General features: G+C 46.0%; 1 protein-coding gene across 2 annotated transcripts in view; it reads right to left on the reverse strand.

Moving 5' to 3' along the window:
• The window catches only part of gripap1 (GRIP1 associated protein 1), a 102,916-nt gene that overhangs the window by 42,595 nt on the left and 47,013 nt on the right, over positions 1-13,308 (reverse strand). For both annotated transcript variants that reach the window (XM_063208710.1, XM_063208709.1), the window contains 4 exons: positions 11,524-11,619; positions 9,822-9,878; positions 7,080-7,179; positions 2,455-2,588 (listed from right to left, as the gene is read on the reverse strand). In XM_063208710.1, coding sequence (XP_063064780.1) covers positions 2,455-2,588; positions 7,080-7,179; positions 9,822-9,878; positions 11,524-11,619 — 387 coding nt within the window. The remainder of the gene's footprint in view (positions 1-2,454; positions 2,589-7,079; positions 7,180-9,821; positions 9,879-11,523; positions 11,620-13,308) is intronic.

Consider the following 13,308-nt stretch of genomic DNA (forward strand, 5'->3'; position numbering starts at 1 on the left):
ACTGTGGGGTAGTGTGTGTGTGACTGAGCAGTCTTAGAGTGCCAGTGTGACCTTATCAGTCCTTCCAGCCGTGACAGTAGTGACTGCTCTATTCGCCCGCAATATTTTTGGAAACCCAAACAGCTTTGCCCTAAATCCTACGGCCGCTCACAAAGACCACGTAGTTGGGGAAACAAAATAAAATCAAGATGGCTCTTCTTCCAAAGTCGCTGGAAGGCGTTGAAAAATAAAGAAATACATTATACTGTATATACAAAAAAATGTTGAAAATGGTGGGCTCAGCATTCACGGAGGGAAAAAAGAGTCAGGAAGGCTCTGCCATTGCGATAAACAAAGAAGAAGGAAAGAAAAAGCTACCCCCTGCAAAGAGGCGGAGGAGAATATTACCAAGCCTGGGGATTTAAAAAGGGAAATGCATTCTCTGATGTGAGGATATTGAGAAATATGGCTATTTCCTAAGGAAGTCTTTGCGCTTGTTTTTTACTGTGGTATGTATAGCTTCTACAGACCAACTCTCTCTGGATCTGACTAGAAAAACACTCAATCAGGGGAGTGTTTCTTGAAAGTTGTTAGCAACTTGGGTAGTTACTAACGGGAACTTGCATTGAAACCAGCAAAGTAGCTAATGTAGTTAGCAGCTACACTTTAGAGATATGCACCTCAGAGCAGGCGTTTCATCGTTTGGGTGAAAAGGATTATGACACTGATATAAAGGCACATGTCAAATGTAATATGGAGGAAATATGCATGCAATAAAATTACATTTAATCTTCATCCAATTTCATCACTCTTGAGATATGTTCAGATGTGCTAAAAATCATGTACCATTCACATGTAGCCAAAATTTGAAAAATAAAATGTGAGGAGGGGGAAAAATTGTTATTCTGAAAACTGAAAAAAATAACCCCTGACCCAAATCCTCTGGCACACTCCTAATAGCTAAATAATAATTGACTTTTATTCCTCCGTCCTTAAAAATGAGGCAATGACACTTCTCCCAGACATGTGATGGTGCAAAAACACTGAAAATGGCGGCGCCAAGAGTGTTTATTTCAAGGGGACCAGTATTTATACACGTAGTAACTCTACAACCCGCTGTTGCTATTTTTAGTCCTTTGGTACCCGAGCACATGGAACCACGTGCTTGGTTTCTCTCTCTCCCGGCTGCCTGGATATGACAAGGGAAGACTCGTGTATCAATGGCCCAGGGACGGGCGTCTGGAGTCTGCATCTGGCTGCGTTGGTCGATGGCGGCAGGGGGGGCAGGGCAGGCAGGCAGGCAGCTTCATTTGAGGTCTAATTCGCACCAGCGGGCGATGACTTGTTGTCTGCCTGCCTGGCGATGTCTGTCTGGTTGTCTGGTTATCTGCCTGCTTGTGGCAAGTGCCATCTGGCTGGGTAGGAGTCCTGGATGCAGGTTGGCATGGCAACAGGATGCTTCGGCACATGCATGCACACACACACACACACACACACACACACACACACACACACACACACACACACACACACACACACTAGTACACAAACACACAGTGCCCATGGTTGCCAATGGAGACCCCGATTGGTTTGAATGCTTCGGTTTGGTTGTATGTGTGTGCTGACATCTGATTTGAGTGTACTGCATAGGTTAAGAGACTTTATGTCCCCAGCAGCTGACAAGTGTCTCATTGGAGGACAGTGCTTGTATGAAGAACACTGCAGCTTAATCAGAGAGAGTAGAGAGAGAGAGGTTCCATTGGCCCATTGTTTCCGGGTTCTATTATTGGGGGGGAAATCCCCCTTTAGGCAGACCTAGGCAGACCTAAGGACTGTTCTATTCAATGCTAGGAGCATTATGACACGCCCCTTTAGGCAGACCGGAACCTGGTCACGTTAGGTGCCCATAGAAACCTACAGTATTATGTTGGCATATCTCTATATACTTAAAGAATCTCTGGCTTAATCCTTCATCTTTTACTGTAGTTGGTGTAAACACGAGTTACTTATGTTTCGATGTTACAACATGTACATCTTCTTCAGTGTCTGAATTGTATTCAATTCTGAATTGATAAACCGTGTGTTGACTACCTAGATGACTGTGATTAGCACACATAAAGTATGTGTTTGTGTGTAGGCAAGCGTATATGAGTATCAGAATAAGACAGTATGTGCGTGTTTGTGTGTGTGTGGTGCATAAGGGCATTACCTTGTTAGCACTCTGGGTGGCCCCTACCGCCTTCCTCTTTTTGCAGTAGTAAGTATGGATTTATGCATACGATACAAGTATGTGTGCCTGTGTGTGTGCGCCGGTGGTCTGTATAGGGCTTACTTTGTTAGTGCTTAACGTTTGTGTGCGTGTGCGTGTGCGTGTGTGCTCGAGTGTGTGTTTGTGTGTGCTTCTGTGTGTGTGTGTGCGCGCGCGCGCTTGCGCGTGCGCGTGTGTGTGTGTGTGTGTGTGTGTTCTATGCTTACCTTGTTAGTGCTCTGGTTGGCGGCTCCCTCCTTCATCATCTCGCGGTAGCTGAAGGAGGAGACGCTGCTGCTGTCCCCAGTCTGCTGCGTGCGGCTTGGGGAACTGATCTCAGACAGCACCAGCTCCTCCAGGCCTAGGGACCACAACACACACGTGCACATGCGTACACACACACACACAACATTGCATTGTATTATACTGAGCTTTTATCCAAAGCAAATGTTTAATTTTTGGGAGATTTTAAGCCTTAATATAGGCCTACTTTAGGCCAACTTTAGGACATAGTGAGAGATGACAGAAAGCAAAGTGGAGAGAGAAATATAAAGTAGCGATAAGAGAAGATGCACCACAGAACCCACCCCCTTTAACACCCCCCTTATTTAGGTGCAGGGTATTGGTTACAGTCCCCGGAGCAATGTGGGATTAGTGTAGGTGCCTTGCTTAAGGGCACTTCACCCATGGATTATATGGGATTCGAACTTGCAACAGGACCATTTGAGAGGTAGATTTGTTTTTGGAATTAAAGCAATATGCCCAGAATAAAGCCAAAACACCATGAGTTGTATGCAGATTATGTAGGCCTATAATGCAAAATCCAGTCTGCAAGATTTATGTTGTGCTGAGGACTCACACACACACAAAGTTCCTATTCACTACAGAGCTGGAGAGATAGATAGAGAGAGAGAGAGAGAGAGAGAGAGAGAGAGAGAGAGAGAGAGAGAGAGAGAGAGAGAGAGAGAGAGAGAGAGAGAGAGAGAGAGAGAGAGTCAGAAAGCAGCGGGCAGTATTAGATCAGTCTCTGCACCTAAACTTCTCTGCGGCGAGTGTGCCATTATACTGGAGCTGTCTGTTCCACCGCAAAACTACAGCACACCCCCGCTGAGCAAAATGTTCCAGCCGGCCAAGGCAGCAGCGAGGTGTGTACAGTGTGTACAGTGTGTACAGTGCGTGTGTGTGTGTGTGTGTGTGTGTGTGTGTGTGTGTGTGTGTGTGTGTGTGCAGTGTGCGTGTGCACAGTGTGCAGTGTGTGTGTGGTGTGTGTGTGTGTGTGTGTGTGTGGTGTGTGTGTGTGTGTGTGTGGTGTGTGTGGTGTGTGTGTGTGTGTGTGTGTGTGTACAGTGTGTGTGTGTGTGTACAGTGTGTGTGTGTGCGTATGTGTGTGTGTACAGTGTGTGTGTGTACAGTGTGTGTGTGTGTGTGTGTGTGTGTGTGTGTGTGTGTGTGTGTGTGTGTGTGTGTGTGTGTGTGTGTGTGTGTGTGTGTGTGTACAGTGTGTGTGTGTGTACAGTGTGTGTGTGTGTGTGTGTGTGTGTGTGTGTGTGTGTGTGTGTGTGTGTGTGTGTGTGTGTGTGTGTGTACAGTGTGTGAACAGTGTGTGTGTGTGTGTTGTACTTCCTGTCTGTGTGGGCGTTCGCTTGGCCGGCTTGTTTGACACACACCGCCCGTTTTAAGGATCTTACCGGACAGATGACAAAGATAAAGCTTGCCTACTTTAAAATGTCTGATTCTAAACTTTCTGTAGAGCAAACCCATTAAAAATTCAGCAGCGCTTCAATTATGGATGGCCCAAAAGAGGATTGCCCTGGCATCACCAACAATCAGCGGAGAGCAAATGCGCGTATGCATTGCTCTGTGGCACATTTGGAGAAGGGGGGGCCCATCAAATATTTAGAGCCCTCCACAGCTCGTAGTGATGCGCAAGAAGAGGGGCTGGGTTGGGCTGGGTGCTGGTGGGAGTGGTGGAGGGAGGGGAGAGGGGGTAGGGGTGTCCCCAAAGGATTTACTGTTTTTTTCAAGACCACTCACCACCAAAGTTTTTGCAAGCGCTAGCTACTAGGATATCATGTGTTAAATTTGGACCCGTTTTTTTTCTCTTCCTGTCGACCACAAAGGCACTGTGTTGATTAACGGGCAGGCCAAATATGTGGCCGTTGCGGGCGGCAAAAAGGTTAATCGACTTGAACCATCCTGCTGAAGGCTCATCAACAGCAGTGAGCTGCCTGACAGACACTATACGCAGATGTCCAAGTAAATGGGAAGTATATTATCTTTTTTCAACAGCCGTTAAGAGTTAAACTCCTCTGCACTTCGCTGTCATCTTTAAGAAGAAAGACAATAAAGAGTGTTACAATGACTGCTCCTAACCTCCAATCAGCACCAAAACATAATTGTGGGATGAGTGGGGAAGAAGCACCCTCCTTTTTTTTCTCTTTTTGCTTTCAGCTAATTTTCCAAATCAGTGGCCACAGAACAGAATGTAAATTGACTTCATTTCCAACATGACAGAGATAAAAATCTTTATTGGGCCCCATTCTCTGTACATATAGAGCATAGCGATGGTGCTTCTGGAGAAGAAGAACGCTTACTAAGGGGAAAAAACACACACACACAATGGCTCCAATTAACACTTGGTCGCTGTTCAAAACCATCAGATGGAACAAAAAAAAAAGTCACACATGGTCACACCTCAATCCAGCTGTGAGGTGGGTACTGCAGAAAATATCCAGTAGACTCTGACCTTCAGCTGACCTTTTGGATATTAACATGGGACACGGGTCTCTAGTAAAAGGATCAGCGGTTCATAACCATGTGACCTGTAGATAACCGAGGTCACCGCTGATCGAAAGCAACACACGAGGTGCATGTGGAATTGCAATACCTACAATGCAGGTCTATTGGATTAAAACACGCAGGGATAAACTGCAGTGAGACGCTGTGCAGTGACGCGTGACCGATAAAACACTCGCATAAAATGAAACAACACACGCCGCCCTGTTAATGCAAGTTCAATAATGCCTCTGAAGTACAACAGCTGTACCAGACATGGCAATTAAGTGGCGACACCATACAGTAAAAATGTTCTCTCTCTTCAATGTTGTTTTGTGGTATTAACTAAGGGTAGACCAATATATATATATATCGGTATCGGGACGATCTTTGCATTTTTTAAGTGCATCGGTATCAGCCGATACGCGTGTGGTTTTGGCCGATACGCAATATTTATTATTTTATGTCATTCGGGTTTTTTTAAAAGCACCAAGACACTTTATTTTTTATTACTTGATTGTTAGACATTACTTGATTGTTAGAGTGGGTGTTTAAATGTTACAAGTTCTACCTCAATTTGATAATGTTAAAGGAATGTTTATTTGTCATTTTCGTACCTTTTTTTAAACCTATATCGGCCCCAAATATCGGGTATCGGAAATCGGGTATCAGCCAAGGGTGATGAAAAAAAAATCGGTATCGCATCGGCCATTAAAAAACCTGTATCGGTCGACCCCTAGTGTTAACCATGAGAAACATTTGTCCTCAACTTGTGTGTGCTTGCCATTTATCTGCAATGCGCATCACTGACAGTATACTATACATCATACAGTTCAGCACATTATTTCAGTGTGAGCACTAGTGATTGTGTACAGTAAGTGCACTGCATGGTTATGACTTAGCGAGGAAGTTCAGGATCCCCTTGTGCATTGTTTTAATCATGCCATGCATAACAGGTTTTTACTTACAGCCTTTATTCACGGTAGGCGCTACATGCTTATGCTGTCAAGCTGCCGGGGCTCCATAGCACGCTATACCACTTGCACGTCGTGCCATGAAAGCCAAACCAAAACCGCAGGTGACAGCTGGTAGTACCTTAGCAGTTTCGGTTTCACCCCCGAAGAAGCGGTATAGCCCCACACTAAAGACATAAACCCACACCAATCAGCACCGGGGCTTAGGACGAGCTGCTCTGCGTTTTGACAAACGGTGGAGATGGGGGGGGGTTGGGACGGGGGGCGAAGCACGGAGCGTTGATGTGGGCTAATTTGTGGTCTTCAGCACCCGGCTGGTTCGGGCTCAGGGCTGTTGGAGCTGCTTCCTTATTTATGCCTGCTCTGCATATTCACTTACCTGCCGTAAATGATTCATGGCACCCCATGATGTAACAGGGCCCCCGTCCGGAGGCTCCCAGACTATTTGAGAAGACACCTCTTGAAGCAGAGGGGAGCGGAGGGGATCGGAGCGCACCACCCCTCGTCCTCTAACATCTCCCCATCTCCCTTTTCACAGGACGGCACTTTATCTTCCGCTAGCGTGTTTCCTGTTTCTGCCCGTGACAGCTCGCCAGGCACACCGCAATGTTGATGGGGTTGGGGCACGTGCTGGCCCGCGTGGAGGGTCAGCCACCTCTTGGGACACACACTGGCGTCTTGTCTTACCTGGGCAGGTGAGGTGTTACCTGTGCAGCAGGTGTGTTCTTATGGGCCCCTCTCTCACACACACACAGCGTCCCACAACGTGGAAACGGGACAAACGCAGCGTGTATGTGATGTCTCAATTGGTGCGTTCCAGTCTGCCGGTCACGCCCTACAGTCTTGTGTGCACGTGTCTTTATGTCATTTAAACAGCACACCGCAAAGAGCGCTCAACACGTGGCGTTTTCAATAGGACAAACCTCACAGACTGGACACGTTAGAGTTCCATTTCTACACAGATTTCAGTCGTGTACCACACAATCACAGACCGGTAGGACAAATCTGTTTTTATGCATTCCTAATCCCCAGAATAAGTTAAAAAAAATAAAACACTTCCGCACCACACGCACCAAGAATGGTGGGTGTGAATGTGGCCTCACCTGTGCGCGTCTTAGTGTTGGTGAGGATCTCCTGCAGTCTCTCCTGCAGCTTGTCGGCCCTCTTCCTCTCCAGGTGCAGCTGCCTCTTCAGGTCCTTCAGCTGCATGCCAGAGGAAGAGACAGAGCGGAGTGGAGAGGTGTCAACAAGAGGGGGCGATGAGAACTTTCTTGGTAAAAAAGACAGCTAAAAAGTGTATCAAATGTGAAATTGTGGTAACACTTTATTTTAGGGATACATCTATTAGCACTAATACATACAATGTTAATGCCTGCATAGGTAACTTGTAAGGCATGTACTAAGCAAACGCTAAGGCCTACTAGGTCCTTATTGAGGTTTAATTGGTAATAAATATCTTATTGTGCATGAACAAGACATTTGCGAATACATGCCTAACAAATGTTTGATTTTGCTTTGTACATGCCTTACAAGTTACTTATACAGGGACATTGCATGTATTAGTGCTAACAGATGTATCCCTAAAATAAAGTGTTACCGAAATTGTTACTGGGCAACTGGATTTTTAAAGCTACTGCATTCTCAAAAGCTGCACATGCACCCATCACAGTTAACAGAGAGGTCCATAACTGAAAGAGGAGAAGAAAGGAGGAGTAGTAGCAGTGGAGTAGCTGGTAGGAGACAGTAGTAGTAGAGTAGATGTACTAAATTAATCCTGAGGGAAATTAGACTGATCCATAGTAACATAGCATATTACATAAGGGTACAAGGGAGGAGAAAAATAAGTAGCAACTCCCAACTCTACAGTGGGGAGTATAACATGGAGACAGTTTGAATGGGAGCTAAGACAACAATTATTGAAAATGAAAAACAAGGACATGATAAATAAATAGAAGGTAGTTGGGCACATAAACATAAAGGAGAGATAGAAAGGGGAGGCGAGAGTAGAGTAGAGTGGAGATGAGGAACAGAGAGGGAAGGCAAGCAGGGCACTTCCACCTGCTTAAAATTTCTGAGGCCTTTGCGTTGTCAAACCTATGCGTGTGTGGCATCTGTGCATGCAATAGCATTTGTGTGTGTGTGTGCATGTGTGCGTGTGTGTAGGTGTGTGTGTGTACATGATTATCCCAAATGCCACCTAATGACATGAGACCAGGTGGCATGGTAGGTGACGGGAAGCTTTTTCGTTTGCGTGCATCTGCCATTTGAGCAGCACAGCACGGCACACCATCGGTGCATAATGACACAACACGGGGGCATTGTGGGTAATAAAAACAGGTGGTACGTGGGGTTAAGGACCTGGGTAAGAGGAAGAGGCCTCCGTGCCCCTTAGCTCTAATGAGAGGCAGATGAGCGGTAAGGATGTGCCACCTGGCACCAGATCGCTTATCTCACCTTACCTGCAACTTCCTACCTGAGCCTCGTGTTCTAGCGAGACACTTTGCCACAATCGCTAAGCTGTGTACATCAGGTGGCAACAAGGCGTGATACGCCGAGAGAGAGAGAGTCAGAGAGAGAGAGATAGACAGTCAGAGAGAGAGAGATAGACAGTCAGAGAGAGAGAGACAGAGACAGAGAGAGAGTCAGAGAGAAAGGGAGAAAGAGTAAAGAGGTGTTGTGACGGTGTCTATTCCTTCCTCCCTTCCGTCCTTAAGCCTCAGATGAGGTAATATAGTGAAACCAACCTTCACCCTTCCTTCCTTCCTTCCTTAACACAACACCTTCCCTCCCTCTCTGTCTCTGTCATTAGGCCTTCTACAGTTCCTGCTAAGCTCAGCTCAGCCCGGCGACATGTGCTCAGCCACTTGCTGGGCGTGATGTGCAAGTGCGAGGTGTTCTTCCCGCCCGGGACAAGTCAGGTGGATCGCTTAACACGCTAATTAGCACAAGGGGGGACAATGTGACAATGCGATGCTAGGCCATGCGATGCTAGGCGATGAGATGCGACGCATGGGGTGTTTGCTTGCCGCCACGTGCACGCAGCACGAGAGCAAAGTAAAGCGGAGGAAGAGATGGGGGAGGGAACAAGAGGCTCTTAAGGAGGACTGAGAAAAGATGTAACAATGAATAGAGGATACAGACTGAGATAGAGGAGGGGGTTGAGGTAGGAGAAGGAAGGAAGGAAAGGAAGGAAAGAAAGGAATGAGAGAGAAAGAAAGAAAGAAAGAAAGAAAGAAAGAAAGAAAGAAAGAAAGAAAGAAAGAAAGAAAGAAAGAAAGAAAGAAAGAAAGAAAGAAGGAAAGAGTCAGGACAAGAGAGCAAGACATATGGCAGAGTGCAGGAAAGGGAAAGAAGCAGGAAGGGGAGGAGTGGAGGAAGGGAGGCGAGTGAGAGATGGAGTTAGAAAAAGAAGGAGGGAGAGAGAACAGACAGAGGGCAAAGCAGGGCCTAAGGGGGTGAACCTGAGCAGCGGCCCAGTAAGGTAGATAGATGGAGAGTGATGAGGAGAGCAAAATAGAGAGAGAGCAAGAGAGAGAGTGAGAGGAAGAAAGAGAGAGAGAGAGAGAGAGAGAGAGAGAGAGAGAGAGAGAGAGAGAGAGAGAGAGAGAGAGAGTGTGTGTGTGTGTGTCTGGGGCGGTCGAGAGGAGTTGTCTGTGATGCAACATGTCAATTTAGAAACGAGGGAGAGAGAGTGGAACTAGGACATGGAGAGAGGAGCCCCTCCATCTCTCTAATCATTTCTCTTCATCCCACCATCCCATTCCTCGCTCGCTCGCTCTCCATCCTTCTCTGCTTCTCGTTCGCCCTCGCTCCGCCGCTGTCTTTTGTGGTCGGCCTCCACTTACCGCAGAGCTTCCCTTCTTCTCCAGGATTCTCTGTCCATCCACCGTGTCTTTAATCTCCTGTAACGCAGACACAAAAGGGGAGAAGGGTAGAGACGGGGAATGAAAGAGAATGAGATAGAGGGAGAGAGAAAGAGAGAGAGAGAGAGAGAGGGGGGAGGGAGGGAGAGACAAGGAGAGAGGAGACAATGAAGAACAAAAAAGGGAAGATGGCACAGAGTGAGTTTGGGTTGTCTTGTGGTGTATGTAAAAGAGACCCGTGTTGTATCCCTACCCCGCTCCCAAAAAAGATAGAGAGACACAGTGTCTCCGGGGGACTGCTCCTGCCTGGCAGCGACAGATGTATCTGCGGGGAGGCGAGCAAGCGAGCAAGCGGGCAGGCAGGCAGGCAGGCAGGCGGGAGCATTGTTCTGCCGCGAGGCACCAGAGAAGGCAAGGCTGCTGCGGTGAGTCACACACCGTGGAAGGGTTCAATAAGCACACCCCCACAGCCACAGCTCCGAGAGGAGCATTTGAGCTGGCCTGTATACATGAAATAAAACGGTCTAGTGCTTTTAATGTGAAATCCCTAGAGCCAAGTAAATACAACCATCAAAGAAATAAGGACAAATCTACCCCCTTTTATTGAAATAAATATAGATGTTCTACAATTGTGTTTTGCATATTTTGGAGCACCGAAGTGGTTGAGCATTGCTCTAAAAAGCTGGATAATGGGTTGCCAAGAAGAAAAGGCTCCTATTATTTTTCAAAAATCAAGTCTATCAGTTTTTCAGGGGCAGTTCAAGTTGATCAAAAGCAGTGGGTTTTAATGTCATAGCTTTTAAGTCATAGATTTTCACATCATGGCTGCCAAGGGGAGGGGGAGGGTTCATTCTCGTTTGTCAATACTTGTACAATTTACAGTATAACCTTCCGCCTGAAAACTTAAAAGATTGCGTCTTGCCCCATTACAGAGGAATCGATTGCAAAATCTAAGACTGGAGCAGGTCCACAAGTTTACTTTCGCTTTCGCTAACATTGGGAGGGGCAGAATTAGCTCCACAGTTGGCTCTATAGGGGGGCAAAAGGTCTCCACTCTGTATTGGCAGAGTGCCCCCACACCCACCCCACCCCCCCAACTCCCCGACCCCGCCTCTATTCCCCAAGCACAATCGCTCATATAGCCTGGGCAACATATCATAGCCGGTGGAGAGTGCATTGTCAATGACATGACATGATGGAGAAGATGCATTAGTGGCCAACCCATTGTGCTTCCATCAGCCTTAACATCCACCACTCCTCCATGATTAACCTCTTTAGGAAGATACATATGTCCATTGCCCCAGTTCTACATAATGAGAGCACATACATGCATGCATATGGCCACAGATATGTACTGATGCACTTTATTGATCGCTAGAGGGGAAATCATGGTCATGTTTGTGGGCACAGAAACATGAAAACATACACACACACACACACACACACACACACACACACACACACACACACACACACACACACACACACACACACACACACACACACACACACACACACACACACACACACACACACACACACACACACACACACACACACACACACACACACACACACACACACACACACACACACACACACACACACAGACTGATGCATACACACACCATTTGTGATGGGTGAAACTACTGCAACGTGCATGATGTCATCTGTTGTGCCATACCTGTTTGAGTTTTATGATGGAGGCCTCGTGCGCTTCCATCTGTTTCTCCCCCTCAGCTAGCTGCTGCTTCACTGCCTCCACCTCGCCTTCCTTACCCTGGGCACACAAATACATATAGTATTTTACATATGAAACAATATTAACCAATGCAGACAAATGAATCTATATTTACATTTGCTTAAAGGGACACTGTGTGAGATTTTTAGTTGTTTATTTCCAGCTGCACATTCACTAATGTTACCTTTTTCCTGAGTATTTACCACCATCATCAAATTCTAAGTATTCATTATGACTGGCAAAATTGCACTTTTCATACATGAAAAGGGGGATCTTCTCCATGGTCCGCCATTTTGAATTTCCAGAAATAGCTATTTTAAGCTGCAAAAATGATTGTACTTGGGCCATACTACAAAATATTAGTTTATTTCTAAGTAAACTTTCATGAAAAGGTCAAATTTGGCAATAGGCGACACAGTTTCAATGAGCAGGATAGTTGCAGTACCTTTTTTGACCATTTCATACCTTTAAGGTCTGGTGCGTTGCAGTGTAATTACAGCAATTACTGTCACATACATGATGCTATGATTTAAGGTATGCAAAGCCATATCCCACCCTTCTACATTACATTGAAACGCCACATTATACATGTATACATGGCTTTCACACTTTCTTTCACTCTTTCACGTAACCAAGGAACTTCGGAATGCGTTACTAGATACTTTTTTGATGTTGCTTGGAACTTTGCAAGGTTTTGTCCACAAATAGGGATACTGTTGATTGAACAAAGGTGTTCTTTCGATTCAAAATGAAAGGACATGGGTTAGGGGATTTGGTTCTACACATTTTAGCCTGAAGATTAATTTTGTTCATCATCTTCTCATAATAAACATTTGGTGTCTGCGCTCACTCCATGTACATCACTGGATTCTCTGAGCATCTCCTAAAATAATGCAACAATGTTGTATTCACACTGTGCTTACTCTTTGTAGCAAGCTTCCCGTAAGGCTATGTGCAGCCTTTCAAGATTTTCAATACTAAATTGATTCATATTCTGTCACCCTCCTGGTTGGTAAGATGCTAGAACTTACTTTGTGTTCAGTAGAGTTCATGGAAGGTGGCAAAGTAAACTCACTCTACCACAAATCGATGAATCACCCAAATTATTTTGGAAACAAGTTTTAAATAAATGTTAAGCATCTAGGTTGTTGCGGAGCTTTTCAAGCGATGCGTGCTATTATAATGCCTTCATCTTTGCTGTGCAAGTTTGGGGGTTCCGTAGGGATTGTGGATGTAAAAACCATGTGTCAGAACATCTTCCAGAAAAAATAACGACTCCACGCACACATGGGATTCTAACTACAAGTCCATCCTTGGGAAAAAAAGAAAGAAAAAATAAGATCTGTTTCGGTGTCACGTTGGTTTGTTTAATGCTAAGTTCCACAACATTAGCAGGCCCGAGGACAGGCCGGAGTGATGAATTGCTCTAGTATGTTCGCGAGTAATTACTTTTACCACAAGGCAGTGCATTTGAGAAAATAAATCAGCAGCAGCACCGCCAGACCCTGTGAAGTGCAGTCCATGTTACATATCAATGAGTGCAGGAGTTCGGTTTGATTCTATCGGGAACAGAACCACAGCCACGGGCCAAGGTAAGGGGCTTGTGTCTGGATGGGGAGGGGCTCAGAGTACGAGTGAGACTTCTGTGATTGCACGCTCGACGGCAAGAGTAACAGAGGACCTCTCCACTACCTGTCAGACTGACCGACGGGGCCGGACATCATCATT

This window comes from Engraulis encrasicolus, chromosome 10 (assembly GCF_034702125.1).
Source record: "Engraulis encrasicolus isolate BLACKSEA-1 chromosome 10, IST_EnEncr_1.0, whole genome shotgun sequence".
NCBI lineage: Eukaryota > Metazoa > Chordata > Actinopteri > Clupeiformes > Engraulidae > Engraulis > Engraulis encrasicolus.